At 34.0% G+C, this 20,012-nt stretch overlaps 1 protein-coding gene across 1 annotated transcript in view; it reads left to right on the forward strand.

Moving 5' to 3' along the window:
• LOC114326637 (palmitoyltransferase ZDHHC16B) overlaps nt 1-20,012 on the forward strand; it is a 76,344-nt gene that overhangs the window by 20,584 nt on the left and 35,748 nt on the right. Inside the window, exons 4-6 of the mRNA XM_050641225.1 lie at nt 6,277-6,394; nt 9,833-10,038; nt 10,096-10,204. Of these exons, the coding sequence (XP_050497182.1) occupies nt 6,277-6,394; nt 9,833-10,038; nt 10,096-10,204 (433 nt within the window). The remainder of the gene's footprint in view (nt 1-6,276; nt 6,395-9,832; nt 10,039-10,095; nt 10,205-20,012) is intronic.

Genomic DNA, 20,012 nt, shown 5'->3' on the forward strand with positions numbered 1-20,012 from the left:
CTCCGTACTTTAGATTCGTGTGTCTCAGTCTTCCGGTGACTCTTAGAATTCCTTGTCTATCCAGGAATGATACCAATGACGCTAATTTATTTTTCTTGTCTAACTGCTGTTTCTTCTCCAGCTTCTTTATTTCTTGTTTGAAGTAGGCGTGCTGTGTGTGCTTTATCACCTTTAATAGCGTTTCCTCTAATTCTTGGACTGTCAGCTGACTTTGTCCACTGTCCTTCTTTTTTCTGCATTTGTCTGCAAATCTCCTACAGTATGCAAGTACTCTTCTCATTCTTTCTAAATTTGAGAATCTCTCGCATATGTCCTCCTTTATCGTTGTCGTGTGCACCGTTATTTTCGTTTTGACTTCCTCCTCATTTGTCTCTGGTATTTCTTCTGATTCCTGCGTTAAAGTTTTGTTACTAGTCAGCCAAGTTGGTCCCTTCCACCATAGCTCTGCTTCTAATAATTCTGATGCGGTACTTCCACGTGAGAGGATGTCCGCTGGGTTTTCCTTCGTATCTACCTTATGCCAATTTTTCGGTCCTATAACGCCTCTTATTTCCTCTACTCTGTTGGCGACGAACATTTTCCACCTTTTTGATGATCCCCTTATCCAAGCCAGGGTTATCATTGAGTCTGACCATGCATATACCTCAATGTTTTCCCTATTCAATGCTTGTAGGGTTTTCTTCATTAAATTTGCTAATAGCACCGCGGCACACAACTCGAGCCTCGGTAATGTCGTTTTTCCTTTCAATGGTGCGACTTTCGATTTTGCTATCATTAGATTCGTTTTGATTTCTGGGCCTAACACCCTTGAGTAGATTACCGCTCCATATCCTTTCATAGATGCATCTGTAAATCCATGTAGTTCTACTCTGTTTGTCTTGCTTAAGTTGTTCCACCTGGGCAATGTTATTTTCTCCAGATTTACTAATTGCGCCTGGTATGTATTCCACCTGCTTTGTTGGTTGCTAGTTAATTCTTTATCCCAACTGGTTTTTTGCTCCCATAATTCCTGTATGAACATTTTCGCCTGAATTACTACAGGTGCTATCCACCCTAGTGGGTCGTATAGTTTTGCTACTTCTGACAGTACGTGTCTTTTCGTTATTTTCTTTGCTGTCGTTATCCCTATTTTGAATGTGATTATATCTTCTTTAGGGGACCAGTGTATTCCTAACGTTTTCCGTACTTCTTCTTGTTTGGATGCCTTGGAGTCTACGTTCCTCATTTCCTCCGGTACGTTCTCCATTATTTTTTCTTCGTTGCTCAACCATTTTCTGAGAATGAAACCTCCTTTTCTGAACAGTTGTATTAATTCCTTTTGGGCTATTTCTGCTTCCTGCACTGTCTCCGCTCCTCCTAGTATATCGTCTACATACATGTTTTCTTTTACAATTTTCGATGCCAACGGGAACCTCGCTCCTTCGTCTTCTTGTAATTGCTGTATTGTTCTCAACGCTAAAAATGGTGCTGCGGCCGTGCCGTATGTCACCGTCGTTAAGTTATATTCTTGTATTGGGTCCTTTGTGTCCTTTCTCCACAAAATTTTTTGATATTTTTGGTCTTCTTCTGCCATTCTGATTTGTCTAAACATTTTTTCCAAATCCGCTGAGTATGCTATCTTATTGGATCTCCATCGTAATAGTATATTTGTCAAATCTTGTTGTAATTTCGGCCATGTGTGCATAATATCATTCAGGCTTACTGCCGATGAGCTTTTACTTGATGCATCAAACACGGCTCTTATTTTCGTTGTAGTACTGTCCTCTTTTCTCACTGGATGATGAGGTAGGTAGTACCCATCTCCCTGGTTTTCTGCTATTACCATATGACCTTGGTTTTCATAATCTTCCATGAATTGTCTGTAATTCGCTTCTAACTGTTTGTCTTTTGCAAACTTCCTTTCTAGTTGCATCAATCTGGCGAATGCCTGCTGCTTAGATTCTCCTAGCTTTGTTACGTCTTCCTTAAACGGAATTCTCACTTCGTATCTCCCGTCTTCATCTCTTTTTACTGTCTGTCGATACATTTCTTCACATTCTTGTTCTTCTACTGATAAACTTGTTTCCTGATTTACTTCTTCTAATTCCCAGAATTTCTTTATTTGTATGTCCATCTCTTGTCTGGATATCATACAGCATACTTCTGCTTTTGTAGTCTCCTTCTCTCGTGCTATCCCCGAAACTATCCATCCTAGTTTGGTGTTTTGACTCAGGAGTCCATTACTTATTCTGTGCATCCCTTCTGTCAATATGTAACTGTATTCTTTTACTCCTAGTAGTAAGTCTATTTTCCCTACCTTGTAATATCTTGGATCTGCCAGTATTGCATTTTTCTCGTTATAGTCCGGTAGAATTATATCCTGTTCCGGTAAATTCCTTGTTATCTTCGGTAATACTAGTGCTTCTATTTCCATCTCGAAGTCACTTTCGTAATGAGTTTCGATTAAAAGTTTCATACTCCAATTGGCTGTTTTTTCTCCTGACGAGCCTATCCCGGATATGGTCGCCTGTATGGGCTTCCTTGTTGTTCCTAGCGTCGTCGCAGCTTGTTCCGTTATAAATGCGCATTGTGACCCTTGGTCGATTAATGCTCTCATTATGTGTGAATCTCCTTTCGCATCTCTTATGCGTACAACAGCTGTCGCTAGTAATGCTTCACCTTCCTTATGGCTTACACAGTTTACTGAATTCTGTCCTCTTTGGTGGTCGTTGATATTCCTATGCCCATTGGTATCTTGTGTATTTTCTCGCCTTCCGTTATTTTGTTCTCTGGCGTTGTATGGATTATTATTTCCTCCTCTGTACCTATTAGCTTGATACCCGTTTCTTCTATTATTCGAATCTCTTCCATTTCTTTCTTGTGTTTGTTCTCCTTTCGTTTCATTGGAGTTTCTTTTGTTGCCTGTGGTTCCTTTCTCATAATGCAACATATGGTGATGGTCTCCGCCACAGTGTCTGCACCTATATTGTACATAACATTGTTTTTCTTTTTTATGTGCTAGGCAGTTTGCACACAATCCTTTTTCTTTTATCATCCTGTTTCGGTCTCTTACATTGAGTTCCTGAAATTCTCTGCAGTTCGGTACTCCGTGATCTCCGTTGCATATCACGCAACGTGTTCTTGGTTTCCTCCCAGATCCTCCTTGCTTCTCTTGTCTTTTTTCTGACTCCAGCAGTTCCAGTGTCTGGAATCTTCGCTGTAAGAATGTTTGTGTCGATTTGTACGTCGGTATCTCTCTACTGTCTCCAACGTGGTTTTCGTACAGCCTCCTGGTTTCATTGTCCCATTTCGTTATGATAATTCGGGCTACCAATGGGCTCCACGCTTCCGTGTCTGTTCCTAACCCTCCTATGGCTTCCAGACTTTCGTGGAAGGTGTCATGTAGTGATTTCAATGCTCTAGCAGAAGATTCCTTTACTTCCTGTGCTAGTAGCATCCTGTCTATCAATTTAAACAATATCATCCTTGGATTCTCATATCTATCTTTTAGCATGTTCCAGGCCACTTCGTAGTTGGCCTCGGATATGTTTAAGTGTTGTATCATTCTGTTGGCTTCCCCTCTTAGTTGAGTTTTTAGGTACTGCATTTTTTCTGCGTTTGATAACTGGTCGTTTTCATGTATTACTTTTGTAAACAGATCGTGGAAAGTTCTCCACGTTTCATGCCTGCCTTCATACACAGGGATTTTTACCTGCGGTAATGTCACACCGTCCCTCCTCTGTGTGCTTTCTGGCCGTTGCATTCCTGGCCTTATTTTCTTCAAGGTTTCCCTGACTCTCCTCTTTAGTTGATTTATTCTCTCTACTTCTCCATTATCTGTAGCGTCTAGTTCCTCATTTACTGCTGCTTCAATTATTAGTGTATTCACCTTTTCCATGTATTCTCTTAACTCTGACTGCAGCTCTTCATCCTCCTGCAAATCTTGTTCATTTTCTGGCCGTAATAATTCCTCGATTCTTTGCTTCCTTATCTGTATCTCCTTTACTTTCGGTGGTTTTCCTCTTTTCAGCACCCTTCCATATTCTTCCAACAGGGTTTTCCCCTCAATATATGTCTTAAATACCTGATCATGGTATTTTGTTTCAAAATATTTTTCTTTCGTTATACCTCCTTCTAGCAGCTTTTCGTGGTTATTCAGAAATTTTGCCCAATATTCTTCTAATTTTTCCTGCCTATCCCGGATGTATTGTTGAGTCCTCCGAGATTGAGAATCCTTTTTAGTATTTGAAACTAGTTTCGCTAATTCTGCTCCTATCTCCGCTTGCTTAACGTATACACTTTCCATGGTTATTTTTATAAAATTTTAAATTCAGCGGTAAATATATTAAACAATATGAACTGTATTTTATTTATTAAGCAATGTGCTTAAATATGCCTATAATGTCTGGCTAATTGGCTAGTCCAAGGCCATCAAATTCACACAAAAAAAATATCTGCTTATTAACAATTATATTTATTTACTATACCTGTACTATCACGCTCTCTCGTAAGCCAGAATGTATATAAATAAAATGTAATTGTATGCCCTTGTCAAGTTTGCAATTTTTCAACGTTACCCTAGGTCGCTTGCCTGACTAAGTGATTTCTGTTTGTAAATAAACTGAATAGTATTACGATTTCACTAACGCTAAAATTGAAATTCTTTGGTTGGATAATTTAATGAACCTTTGTATTTATAAAAGATCTGTAAATGATATATGTAATATTAATACTGGAATCTTATTCAAATTTGGCAATTAGATATCTATGTGATTAATTTTTACAGAAATAGGTAAAATATTTTCATTTTCTAAAATAGTGAAAATTTAACTGAAATTATTATATAGAGTGGACTTTTATCGTTCTATAAGTTACGTAGTATTTTAATTTTTTCGAAATAAAGTATTTAATTGAAATTAAAGCAAGCTATATGTTTATGAACGTTTCTTTTTTTTTTCAAATTATTTTTCAAATATATTTTTGTCTCTGTATTATTTATATGGTATACATTCTAAAGTACATTATTTTACTATTGATAGAGTGAAGATTGTTGTTCTAGATTGTTGAATTATAATAAAAATACAAACTTGTTAAATTGTACGATTGTAACAGTTGGAAGATTTTGTAATTATTCAAAAACTTACGGTTTTTTTTTTTGTTTTCTTAGACGTCTAGGGTCCCTCGCTTCTGGTAGGCTCTGCAATCGGCTCTCGGCTATGGTACTGCTCTTAGCTCTGCAATCGGCTCTCGGCTTTGGTACTGCTCTTTGCTCTGCAATCGGCTCTCGGCTTTGGTACTGCTCTTAGCTCTGCAATCGGCTCTCGGCTTTGGTACTGCTCTTAGCTCTGCAATCGGCTCTCGGCTATGGTACTGCTCTTAGCTCTGCAATCGGCTCTCGGCTTTGGTACTGCTCTTAGCTCTGCAATCGGCTCTCGGCTATGGTACTGCTCTTTGCTCTGCAATCGGCTCTCGGCTTTGGTACTGCTCTTAGCTCTGCAATTGGCTCTCGGCTATGGTACTGCTCTTAGCTCTGCAATCGGCTCTCGGCTTTGGTACTGCTCTTAGCTCTGCAATCGGCTCTCGGCTTTGGTACTGCTCTTAGCTCTGCAATCGTGTCTCGGCTATGGTACTGCTCTTAGCTCTGCAATCGGCTCTCGTTCTCCCGGGTCTAGTGGTCTCTCTCTGAGGGTGTTGCTGGTGTGGACTGTATAGGCTTTCTCAAACTTCCTTGAAGTATTCTTTTTCTCGATAGGACCATGAACAATATCCCTTCGTTGGCTCAGTGTAGATGGTCTTTAAGTTGTGATGGAAACACCAAATAATAGTAGCAGAGTTTATTGATGAGACTTACACTATGGATGTTGACCCGGGGTACTTTGAGTAGAGACTTAAATGATGAGCGTTGAAGACAATCACTCGCGTTAATGAATTAATAATAATTGAATTTCTAGACAAGAGATCTTAGTTTTATATAAGTTTAAATTGGGTCAATGTAAACACGGGCCCCGCGTGATTTTGTGTATCTAATTAAGGTAAATTGTTTATCTTATGTCAGCAACTTTTGGCTGATGTCCAAATTATATTATTGATAATTGACCAAATGTGTATGTAATTTAATTAATTACGTGTGTGTGTTTAATAACAAATAAATGCATTCGATCTACTGGGTGATAAAATGATACTGTCCAATTTCGGATATGAATACTGAATATTTGATATTGGACATGCAGACTAGATAACAGCCATTTTTGCAGGTATTTATTTAGAACAATGTAAAATAAAAATAAATAATTTTAGGATGAATTGATCCAAGAAGCAGTTAGTATTTGCAAAAAATGCATTTCTCCAAAACCACCACGAACGCATCATTGCTCAGCTTGTAACCGTTGCATTTTAAAAATGGATCACCACTGTCGTATCCTTTTCTGGTTATACACTTATACAGTATTACATAATATGTTTATCTATTAAGCCACAAATGATTTTAATGAAAATTACATGTTTAACTAATGTTTGACGTTTCTTCAAAAAGATTATTTTAAAAATTCTTTGAAAATGTATAACCAATAAGTTGTTAGTAGGTTGTTTTTCAAAATTGATGGTTGACTTACTTGGTCTCGATCTTGTAGGCAACAGCCTGCTTTTAGCTGGAAAAATTTGAGGGTGGTGTTTTTACCCTCGGAATATCAATTCCTGACTGTTTTATTTTTTTTTGTATTATTTGTTTGTGTAATGTGTGTTTAGATAGATTATGTCTTCCTAATAATGGAGATAAGGATGAGCCCATGGCTAATCCGAAATTTTGCTTATAGAAATCATTATCTATAATAGTTGAAAACAAGAAGTGTTGTCTATCCAAAGTTCACTCCATGATAGCTAATACATTCAATTTGGTTTTTGTTGTCAATGTATCATTTCTGTCTAATTTGCCTCTTATTATTTTTAAAGTTTTCTCCAATTGGGTGAAAAGAGTGGTAATATCAAGACTGACTAGCATATTGTTGATATTATAATTTATTTCCTCTAGTTTTTGCAAGAATTGCCGTTTTTTAATAAAAGGTTTCGTGTTTTGTACTAAAGTTTGTATTACGTCTAGTAGAGACTTTACAGTCTGCTGCAAATTGGTCTGAAGGGTACATTCTCTTTGTGAATTTTTGGAACTCCTTGTAGGTGTGGTGTCCTGCTGTAGTGTGGTGTTAATGTTCTTTGGTAATCTGTTAGGTATTCCTTAAATTTGTGCAGTGAATATAATTGTTACCTGTTGTTACACAATATTTAATAGTTTCCCATATTTCTTGTGAGGTACCCTTACGAATAGAAGGTATACTCTTTTGCATTTCTTTCTTAGTTCTATCTTTTGTCTCTCTCCGTTTGTTGGGCGCTTTAAGTTTAAGCTTTACTTTAGCTAAGAGGAGATGATCTGATCCGCATATCGGCCCTGGATATGATCTGACTGTTTGTATTTATGATCTCCAGCGAATATTAGTGAGGATATAATCTTTCCCAGTATGCAGTTGGCGTACATCGTTTTGAAATCATGCATTCGTGATAGAATACCTATTTGTGATAGCAAACTCGATTAAGCGATGTCCTATTTCGTTTCTCTGACCTATGCCGAATTTTTCCAGTACATTTTTTAGGTCGTTATTCTGTATAGTGTTGCCGACTTTTGTGTTAAAGTCACCATATATTGAGGTTAGCTCTTCATTTGAAATGTTGGCGATTGTTGTTTCCAATTTTTCGTAGAATTCCTCGACTTTTACGTGGTCGGTTGTGCTGGTTGGCGAATAAACTTGTATAATATTGAGTTTATGTGTTTTTTCTCCTTCATCTTACCCGGCTTTAACCCGAAAATACACATGCGTGTTGCTAGCACAATGACATACCAGTAACTAGCAAGCGCCAGCTACTGTACCTAAATTGGCAAGTGTGAACGTTTACTAGCATGCCTGTTTCTGACATGCTAGTTAATCGCAAGGAATTTAATTTTTCGTGCGAGTAGCGTGCTGTTTGATACAATACGCATGCATGGAGAATGCACAGACATGTGTGAACGCACGTGACAGCTACTGGTATGCCAGTAGTTTTGAAGTTTTAATTATTTTTAAGTTTTTATTTAATTCACTCCGAATACTTTCCATTTTTGTTTTAAGAAAGTCAAAAATTTTAAAAACGTTACTTTTTAGTACTTTTCACGTGAAAATCAGTTTGATTACTGATATGTGTAATATCTACCCTTACCCCTGCTGTTTTGCCTTGCTAGTACATGTATGCAAGCTGCTGGCATGCCAGTTACTCGCAAATGTGTTTTGTGCATACCAGTTACTAGCTTATGCTAGCAACTGGTATGCAAGTTATTTTCCCATTTTACAGGCATGTGTGTACCCGATTCGCTGGCCGGTTGCCAATTTTACATTCCTCTGCCCGGACTTAAGGTAGCGCCGGTCGTCACTCAGACTACGTGACAACATCCGACGCATTCCCTTGGACATCACGCATAACTTTCTTGGGAATAGTAATGCTATGGATTCCCCTTCCCTACTGCATCGCAGTATCACAACCATTCTGCTGGTACAGCTCCGCCATGATAAGCCGATCCAGGATCATTTCTTATGTGCCTTATCTTGGTACTGCCGATCGCTGTTGCCGTTCGTCAGTAATATTTAACAACCTTCCGGTCGAGGTGTGGGAAAGAAAGGATATATGGGGATTAGGTGGAGTGCAGGATTGGGACTTGTTTTCTCCTAGCTTGTAAGCTCCTAGGGGAGCTTAGTAGTGATGTTGAAAAAGTAACTATTCGTTACAAAGTACTCGTTGATTACTCTGATTACTTCGTTACTTCGTACCAATCGTATCAGAGCGAGTAACGACTATTGTATCTACTGTGATTACTCTGATTACTTTGTTACTTCGTACCAATCGTATTAGAGCTAGTAACGACTATTGTATCTACTTTGATTACTCTGATTACTTCGTACCAATCGTATTAGAGTGAGTAACAACTATTGTATCTACTTTGATTACTCTGATTATTTCGTACCAATTGTATCAGAGCGAGTAACGACTATTATTTTACCTACAAGCAGTACACTTGATTACTTTCTAGTTTGTAGACTGACCGGAAGAATGTGTAAATGATAATGTTTCCAGTTGTTATATCTGTGATAATGTTATATCGGAATACCTATACAAGATACCTTCTTCTTTTGCCCTTTAATTTGTCCAATTTTGAACATAGGCTTCCCCCAGTTTCCTCCATTCGCTTCTGTTTAGTGCTTTCTGTTTCCAGTGCGTTCCTCCGATCTTTTTAATGTCGTCTCATCTGGGGTCGTCCTCTTGCTCTCTTTCCTGTCCATGGTCTCCATTGTTGTATCGTGGTATTCCACCTATTGTCCGTAACACAATACAAAATAAAATACCTACCTACTGAGAAATACGATTTTCAATTTGATTACCAGTACTCAAATACAAAAGTAACAAAAGTAATCATAGTAATCAAAATAACGAATACTGTAAATGATTACTTTATACAAAGGTAACGATTTGTACTGAATACTCGAAAGTAACTATAATCAACATCACTAGAGCTTAGGAGAGAACCAGTAGCAGGTGTAGGGACAGGGTTACCAAGCATTGAAGTAGTCTATCAATTACTGGGAACTGTAAAAGAGTACTACCCGCTACCAAATAATCAGATACCTGTAAAAAAATTTTCGTGTAATAGATCATTTTTTCATTTTTAGATTGGGTTACTGGGTTGGACTTAAATCTAAGATTGTACAGAATGAGCTGACTAAGCTAGCGGTAGTAATATTATTAAACTGTAAAACGTTTTTCCTTAACATAAGCATAGCTTGGATAAATAATTGTGTAGGTTTCAAAAACCATAGGTATTTTTTTCTTTATATGGTATTCTTAATAGTTGGTGTACTTTTTGTAATTTCATGCGGATTCGATATTGCATACACAACAATTATGTTAACGCCTTCTGATATGGACGATCCCGAATTAGAAGGACATCCAGTTAAGTTTAATAAAACAGGGGCCCTTATACCAGTGGTATGTTTATAAAATTGTAAATTATATGATTATTTGTTAACGTTGTTTTGTTTTTAGACTGATGTACAATATTTAGATAGTTCATTATTTGATGAAGAATCTAGTTATGAATACATTAATCCGTGGAAGAAAAGAGCTATCATTTACATGGCACTTATTAATTGCGGTAAGTAATAATTGAAATTCAACTTGTAAAGAGCTATCGAACAAAAAATCGTAACCAGAGGAGTCCTTGGAATAAGCCTTATTTAGTTTACATGGTTAGTCACTTATACACAAGAAACTCAAAACATAACCTAACTTATTGTTTATAATTTTCTACTGTCTTAAAAACACAAATTTCAATACAATACACATTCTAAGCCGTATAATTCTAAATTCTAAACACATTCTACCAGATCCAAGCTTTTGGAGCTTATAAATAACACTAAAATAAAATGAATTGTAGAAGATATACGTTTAAATCAGTGATATGGAAGAGAGAGGATATGACATAAACGATGTATCTGTATCTACTAAATGGGACCACTTGATTTGACACTCTGTCATACACAATATTGCGACGGGCAGGTTTTTATAATGCTATATTTTATGTGGGATATATGTTATTAATTAATTATTAAAATTATTTATTATTTATATATTTGTATAATATAATTTTACAATTATATATTTTATAATGGAACAGAATAAACAAAGAGTCGTTCCACCATATTGTGAAGTGCATCTTGTCAGTGGAACATGAGCTATTCCAGGTCAAATCAACACACTTTAAATAAATTTTTTCCTGACCTATTTAGATTTTGTTTTAACAATTTAGAGTATTCATAGTGGATGATTAGTTGAAGAAAAATACAAAATTTTAAATTTTTATCTCAAGCCGTTTCCGAAATATGGTGATGTAAAGTTTTCCAAAAAGGTATAAAAGACTGCGACAAAACTTTATTGGAATGTTTGTAGAAGCTGACCTGATTGAGCTAGAATGCTGGGAGAGGTGTCATTTTGCAGCATTTTTAAAGCTCTTTACAGTGATATATACAGCATAATGCTACGATAAATAAGTTTTTCTCAAACAAAAAAAAAATATATTTTGATTAAGTTTTTTTTCCAAAAAGTACATAATTTAAAAATTTTATAATATTCCTACAAATACATAGTACTGTTGTTAATAACATATAAACATTTTATCATGTTATGGTGATGGGTTCAACATAAAAAAATAAATTTCACACATACAGTATGGTGCAAGTGAATGGAATAAATTTGTAATGTCGCAAGTTGGCAACTTTAAGGAAAAATCCCGAAACAGGTCGATTTTTATTTTTAAATTGTAATTTTTTGGCATATGTATCATACTAGTGACGTCATCCATTTGAGCGTGATGACGTAATCGATGATTTTTTAAATGAGACTATAGGTCGTATGTTAGCTCATTTGAAAGGTTATTCAATTCTCCATTCAGTAATATAAACAATAATATAATTATTTATACAGGGTAGCAAAAACTTTTTTTAATTAAATTAATTGACAAAAAGAAGAATGTATGTAATTTATTTAATTTAAAATATATTTTACTGTTGCCAGAAACAGATAAATTATATACATTCCTCTTTTTTGTCAATTAATTTAATTAAAAAAACTTTTTTTGCCACCCGGTATAAATAATTATGTTATTGCTTCTATTACTGAACAGAGAAATAACCTTTCCTTTCAAGCTTATTAAAAATAACCTTTCAATAACGACCTATAGTCTTATTTAAAAAATCATCGATTTCGTCATCACGCCCAGATGGATGACGTCACTAGTATGATACATATGGCAAAAATATACAATTTAAAAATAAAAATCTACCTGTTTCGGAATTTTTCCTTAAAGTTGCCAACTTGCGACATAACGAATTTATTCCTTTCATTTGCACCATACTGTATGTGTGAAATGTATTTTTTTTATGTTGAACCCATCACCATACCATGATAAAATTTTTATATTATTAACAACAGTACTATGTATTTGTAGGAATATTATGAAAATTTTAAATTATGTACTTTTTGGAAAAAAACTTAATCAAAATATATTTTTTTCGTTTAGAAAAACTTGTTTATCGTACCATCATGCTGTATATATCAATGTAAAGAACTTTAAAAATGCTGCAAAATGACACCTCTTCCAGCATTCTAGCTCAATTAGGTCAGCTTCTACAACCATTCCAATAAAGTATGATCGGGGTGTTTTGGACGTTTTTGGAAAACTTTACATAACCATATTTCGGAAACGGCTTGAGTTAAAAATTTAAAATTTTGTATTTTTGTTTCTCTTATTAGCCACTGTGGGTAGTGTTGGAAAATTCTCGAGAATAAAAAATCAGAGAATATTCTCGAGAATATTCTCGAGATGGAGAATATTCTGACAATGACGCACTTAGGGATATTGTTGAAGATGAAATAGGGTATTAAAAATCATGAAATTAGATATAATATTATGAGACTAAACAACAGTGTTCTTTAAACAAAATACAAAAACAACAGAGAACACAAAATTTATTTGATAAAAAAATGAAAGTTTCTTCTTAACAACAAATAATGCAAGTAATGGATGTGGTGATTTAATCAGAAAGACATGAGGCCTCAGGTTCAGAATCTATTTCTATCATTAGCTCATTTATATTCTGTATTTCAATGTACTGATGACGAGTTGTGGGATTTTATTTTTCACGAGTTGCCAGCTTAGTCATGGAATGGTCTACGTCTAAAGGGGCATTTAGACGGGCTAGTTTTTTGAGCAATATGTTGCCGAAAATATATATTTGGTATGTTTCTGGCAACATTACAGCCATCTAATGAAAATATCGCCGTTTGGCTGAGTCATGTGGCCGAAATCTTACTGGTATTTGAACACGTAAGTCGAAATGCTGTGGAAAATTTTGCATGTTGCTGTGTATTTCTTCTTTATTTCCTGTACTCTGTTGAAATTTAATTTGATTTTGTCAAGACATACAAAGAAAAGATGAATATGTGGTCAAATGAAATCACAATAAGGTTTATTAATGCAGTACTCCAGAGTTGTGGAACTTGGCATACTTCTGGAACTATGAAACAAATGAAATAGTAGTGCACCCTGAATAAATACATTAAACTAAAACTTTTAGTATATATAGGGTGAGGCAGATAACTGGCCTATTAGAAATATCTCGAGAACTAAAGGCAACAGAATCACGAAGATTGTAATAAAGGGGTTTTAAAGGATGATCTATTAAATGAAAATATTTTCATATATTTGCAACTTCCAGTTATACCGGAAGTTGCTTATAACTTCGTTTTTTTTAAATAGGATACCCTGTATATTTTGCTTATAACTGCGGAAGTTGCTTATAACTTCGTTTTTTTAAATAGGATACCCTGTATATTTTTGCATTTTTGGATTCTCCTCAATATCTTCTTTCTTAAAATATGACGTTTTGTAATATTATGCAGGTTATTTTAAGAGATATTTACGTTTTTTTTTTATTAATTTCGTAGCAACATTCACACCCTGTAGAATTGTAATAGTTTGACATTAAAGAGTCTGCTTACGTTCATATGATTTTTAATATAGTCTACTATTGTTAAGAATCATCAGTATAGCTAATTTTGAATTTTTAGTATACAGGGTTGGTCGAAACTCGGAATGAATAGTTTCTGAGTTTTCTTAAATGGAACACCCTGTATTTTGGTATTTTAATGAAATGATATTTCATGGTACTTTTTATTTCTGAAGCATTCCCTATACCTAACTGCTTTAATTTGTAAGTTATTGGTGATTCAAGCTAAACATTAATTTCAACAAAAATTACGTAAAATTTAATTAGGTTGGCCGTGAAAATATTCAATCACAAATAATTTTTCAGAAATATATACATAATAATCCAGACTGATCCTTAAAATTACCAATGGTTTAGCTATCAAAATACCTACGTAGTTAAGATTTTTGGTGCGATTAACAATTAAGCACAAATTAAAGCAGTTAGGTATAGGGAATGCTTAAGAAATAAAAAAGTACCGTAAAATATCATTTCATTACAATACTAAAATACAGGGTGTTCCATTTAAGAAAACTCAGAAAATACTCATTCCGAGTTTCGACCAACCCTGTATACTAAAATTAAAAATTTAGGTATACTAATGATTCTTAACAATAGTAGACCATATTAAGAATCATTTAACGTAAGTAGAGTTTTAGATGTCAAACTGCTACAATTCTACAGGGTGTGAATGTTGCTACGAAATTAATAAAAAAAAACGTAATTATCTTTTAAAATACCCTGTATAACATTACAAAACCTCATATTTTAAGAAAGAAGACATCGAAGAGAATCCAAAAATGTAAAAATATACAGGGTGTCTCATTAAAAAAAACGAAGTTATAAGCAACTTCCGGTATAACCGGAAGTAGCAAATAGATGAAAATATTTGCATTAAACAGATGACTCTTCAAAACCCCTTAATTCAAATTTTCATGATTCTGTTGGCTTTAGTTCTCGAGATATTTCTAATAGGCCTTTTATTTGTCTCACCTTGTATAAATAACAATTGCTAATCTTGTTCAGATTGGTATTGCGTTTCTCATGTTTGATCTTTCCTCTCTATTCTTGGCCCTATCATATTTATTAATAGTTCGAAATCACTTTTTGACATTCTTGTAAAATTCTTAAGCAAATAATTGTCTAGCATTATTTCCATAATTACTAATTGTTTCGCGTTTACTTAGAAAAGCCGTATCCACATTTTCCATTTTTCTTTTTTATGTATCGTCTTAGCACGATTAAGGACGCAACAACTGTCAAGAGAATATTCTCGAGAACGAGAATATTTTGGCCGAGAATATTCTCTTCTTCTTACATCACTAACTGTGAGTATTCCAAATTATAACCAAATCTGTTGAGTTGATATGGAGTGACCCACATCTACTTCACCGTATGTTATATCCCCTCTCTTCCATATCACTGGTTTAAATTCAATTCTGATAAAAATATTGTTATATATATCGCTCGTTTTGTTTTTTCGAACATTAGGGTAATCCAACTTCAAGCCATCGTATGCCGCTTTGTTTTAATCGAAAGACTTTTAACATAGCTCGTTGTTAAGTTTTTTTCAAGCTCTTTAAAAAGTGTCCTGCGTTTTTATCGAAAAAGATTTCCATTTTCAGATATTTGATGTTAAATACATTGAGTATGTATAGTACCAGTATAGTATCATAATATATTAAGTATGTTCGCGGAGACAGTCTGGGACTAGTCCACGACAAGTGGAGCACACGCACTTTAAAATAATATAAATAATACCGTTGATATACAGGGTGTTTAATTGGGAAAGTAACATACGTTATCTGTAGAAAGTTGACACTTAGGCGGTCTCAAAAATACCATACTTAATAGGTCTTCATTAATAACAGAGGTACTGGGTGTTCTATCTATTTTGACATTTTCTTATTTGATTCATATCTTTTTAACCACACTGTATATTCATTTTCTATTTGGCACGCAAATATTCTTTAACAGTTCTGTACAATCAATTAATTTATTTATAATTGTAAAAAATCCAGGTCCGGGCTAAAAAAATATTTGAAACATCCATATTTTTTTTCAAAATGGATTTTGCATTTGAAAAGAGGATGAAAAACTAAATTTATTGGTATACTTTGAGTTTTCGGCAAAATGATTTTTCTGGTAAAATTTTGAATTTGAATTCTGAAATTATGTGAATTGCGAGAGCTTGAAGTAAAAAACAACTGAAATAGGACTTACAACTTGTTAACCACACTGTATATTTATTTTATATTTAACACTCGAATATTCTTTAAGGTGTCCAATCAATTAATTTATTTACAAATATTAAAAATCCAGGGCCGGAATAAAAAATATTGGAAAAATGTAATATTATATTAATTTATATATTTATATATTATATTATTTTTTTATATAATGGATTTTGCATTTGAAAATAGGATGAAAAACTAAATTTAGTGGTATACTTTGAATTTTCGCCAAAATAATTTTTCTGGTAAAATTTTAAATTTGAATTCTGAAATTATGTGAATTGCGGAGCTCGAAGTAAAAAAAATTAAAACGTCACTGAATTTTAATTAATACCATTATTTAATCTAAATTGGTAGAATATTAACATTTCAGTGTTTTTAAACGCTTTTATTTAGTTCAATCGTTTGCGTCAAATCTTTAGACGTTAATTTGACTGCCTTTTTTTCAATGGAAATGAATGAAATTTTGCAGACATATGGATTCGCGGGAACAATACACGAATAGTCGATCAAAATTTGTTTATAAATTGTTTAAATAAAAAAAACGATTTTAATGGAAAATGCTTAAATTCTCTTGTTTTTTAATGTCACTTTTTACGTTATTTGTTTACGTTATGCTTCATATATAAACAATAAAGTTTCAAATTTATCCAGTGTCTGTCCGATTTCTATCCAGTTTTCAGCGAAAAAAAGTTATGGCACCGCAGAGGGACGAATGCTCCCCTTAGTATTGTCGTGGGCTTCGACTGTTCATAAAACGCAAGGTTCGACTGTTGACTACGCTGCGCTGTCGTGAACTTGGGCCCGAAAGTGTTTGCGTAAGGACAGGCTTAAAAGCCTGCATTGAGCCTGCAAAGCTTACGTTTCATTGAGCCGAGTGCGATCATTAAGGTACGTATCCATACAAGGGTGAACCCCGCTCGGTGTAGCTGCTCAAATGGATACAGCATGCGCTCCCTTACATATAAACCGCAAACCGGTTGAAACGAAGAGTGTACGCGCCAAGTGACGGTCACCGACGTATCCACTAAGTGGAGCTACTACACCGAGCGAGGTTTACCCTTGTATGAATACGTACCTTTAGAGGGCTTGCGCATCGAAGAACTGCATTGCGAGAAATTAACAGCGTCTACACCGTGCAATAGTAAAGTATTACAAGAGATGGAAATACTGCGAAAACTGTAATAGTCGTAAATAATGATTTTGATTTAGGAAATGTATGAAGAAATTACAGAAAATGTACAATATATGTATCACAAGTTAAAATAAATGCAAAAAAGGTATCTGTCATATACCTACATCCTTTTTTTAACATGACGATATATTTTAATGTTTGAAAAGTGTAAGACTAAAAAGTAAAAAATTAAACAATATGAAAAAAAAATTTTTAAGAAACTCTTTTATTTAGTTATGAGTGACTAAAAGTTAGAATATAAAAAAATCAACTAAAAGGCAAAAAATAAAAAAAATCAAACTCGACGAATTATTCGAAAAAAACGTTCGTTAAAAAAATGAAAAAATCTAACACATTCGTTAAAGAAAAGCGTGGGGCGCGTCTTCATCGAATAAACGGTTTTCGCTCCAGTAAGTATGTACTGTTTTAGTGGAAAAACGTTCTTTATGCGCTAAGCAAACTAGTGATGCTATTTATTAGCATTAATTTCAATTCAATAATAGTCAAGTAATACAAATACGCAACACTTTCACAAAATTCAATTCAATTCAAATACAAATTCACAAAATTTCGTGAGTAATATTATCAAAACAGTTTTTTGTTATTATCTAACAAATTTGATTTTGGCGTTTGCAACGTTTTTCCGGGCAGGTCTTCAATTGAAGACAAAAATGTATGAAGGTTCTATGTGACAATTTTTTCAAAATATGTTTTTTCTGTTAAAATTACCTTGTTCTAACCTAGAAATCTTTCAAACGGGTCAAACACATTTTAAAATTATTATATTCTAAGTTATTATGAGTGTAAAGAATCTATGTACACAATATATAATAAATGTTTTTTTAATATTGTTAATAAAATATATTAATTTTAGGACTACCTATCCTATAAATTTAGTCTATTGAGATCTTATCGTAAAAAAATTCTAGTATAAAAACTTTTAACTTTTCTCAATAGCTTGCAAATGTCACATAGACCCTTCATGAACGTGTGTCTTCAATTATTTTTTAATGAAAGATTAAGTTGATTTGAGCAGTTGTGTGAGGTCGCAATTTTTGTGTTGCATGTTTCCTACTTTGAATCTGTCAAAATGAATCTCGGCTGAGCGAATTTAGTTTACACACAAATGGTTTACACACAAATTAGTTTCAATGGTAACACAATAAATAAGACTAAGCTAGGATATTTTCCAACACAATGGAACTTAGCAGACATACTAATATAGAAAGCAAGAAAACTTGAAAGAGATAAAATCATACAGACCAGTAAGATTATTACATGGGCTAGTAGATGAAGAATAAAAATGAACAAGGAACAATAATTGGTCAATGTAACTTTCACAAAATACGAAGGTGATACACTGTCAATACACTATAATAACAACCTAATTCCAAACACTTGAGATTACATCTGCAGCGTATTTCAGACATGCGATTCAGCATACAAGGATAGGGCCATGCAAATTAAATAAGAATGTTCTTAACAATGTTGCCGCTCTTTACGGCAGCGGCCATGAGAGGTAATATTAGGCAGGTACTTGTAGAGTAGAGGATTATCGCTGCTATCTGCTGTAGAATACGAAAGGAGGATTTATTTATGATAATTCCCAGAATGAGCGAAATATGGCAAACCCGCTTGCAATATACAACTACACTGATTATCACGTTTGAAATACAGTGTAGACAGAAGGCCATCTTGGTAAACATATGTATGGAATAAACGTAAACAACTAGGAATTATACTAAAAAAACATTACTGGCTGCTTGGAAGTAACTTGCAACTATCATTAAAAAATAAACTGGTCTATTTGACATCTGACAGCAATACAGTGGTCCCAGAACAATTCCAGTCAAAGACATTAAGAACAATAGCGGCTGCCCCTCTATTTATCTCAAATCAGGTCATTTACAGTAATTTAAAAATCTCTACAGTTAAACAAGTGATCGCTAGTGACAAATATCTAAAACATCTTATCTATATGGTAAATCCAGTGGACTACGAATTTTTAGTCTTATATTTTAAACTGTTATCAAGGAGACTGATTGCAAGATTGTTGAGGTGCACACCTCAGCTAGCAATCCTGCAATCAGTCTACTTTCTAACAGTTTACAAAATAACAGACTAAAAATTTGTAGTCCACTGGATTTACCCTATAGACAACAAGTAAAAGTTTAGAATTAGTTTAAGGCCGTTCCTCGCGATTCTGGGCATATCTAAATTTCAATGTAAAAGTTTAAATAAAATAACGCAAAAACTATGGCATATATTGAGATAATTCTTTTTTTATATGAAAGGAAATAAAAAGTTCTAGTGCTCTATCTGTTTTTAAATTATTAAATTGTTTAAACAATATGTTTTTTTAATTTTTTTTTGTTTAAAATTAACGTAAAAAAATTTAAATGCACATACGTCACTAGAGAATTTTTCCCACTTTCCGAATCTGTTTTTGTTTTTAACATAAGTGTAACACAAAGCACCTATGTTGTTTAAACTTTTAAAAAATCTCAGAGTTCTGCTAAAATTCATCTCGTTCGGTGGTCAGAGGCTGTCCTTGTTGTCGATATCGAGCAGTCAGCAGTCAACAGGTACATAAACCCTCTCGGCAGGGAGTAATCTTGTAAATAGACAAAGCTTATTTAGACTTTTGATAAAATTGCAAGACTTTTATTATAATTTTTATTTGAAAACACCTTCTACAGAAACATTACACATAATTCTATGTTATATAATTGTATGTTATCGATCGTACTGATCGTGATTATTAGCTAAATAAACCACATTATTAGAAATTACCGAAACAGGTCGATTTTTGATTTTAATTTTCTATTTTTTCAAATTATAATCTAATATACAGGGTGAACCACCTTCGTATGATGACGTCATCACCTTTTTTAAACGAAACCCACATTTTTTTTCAATTTATAGATTTCGCTTGCTGGGCTGATTCAAAAAATGTATTACACGTTGCTTCAAATTGGTACAGGGTGGGAAAAATGAGTGGGTCCATAA

The sequence above is a fragment of the Diabrotica virgifera genome, chromosome 10 (genome assembly GCF_917563875.1).
Source record: "Diabrotica virgifera virgifera chromosome 10, PGI_DIABVI_V3a".
Taxonomy (NCBI): Eukaryota; Metazoa; Arthropoda; class Insecta; order Coleoptera; family Chrysomelidae; genus Diabrotica; species Diabrotica virgifera.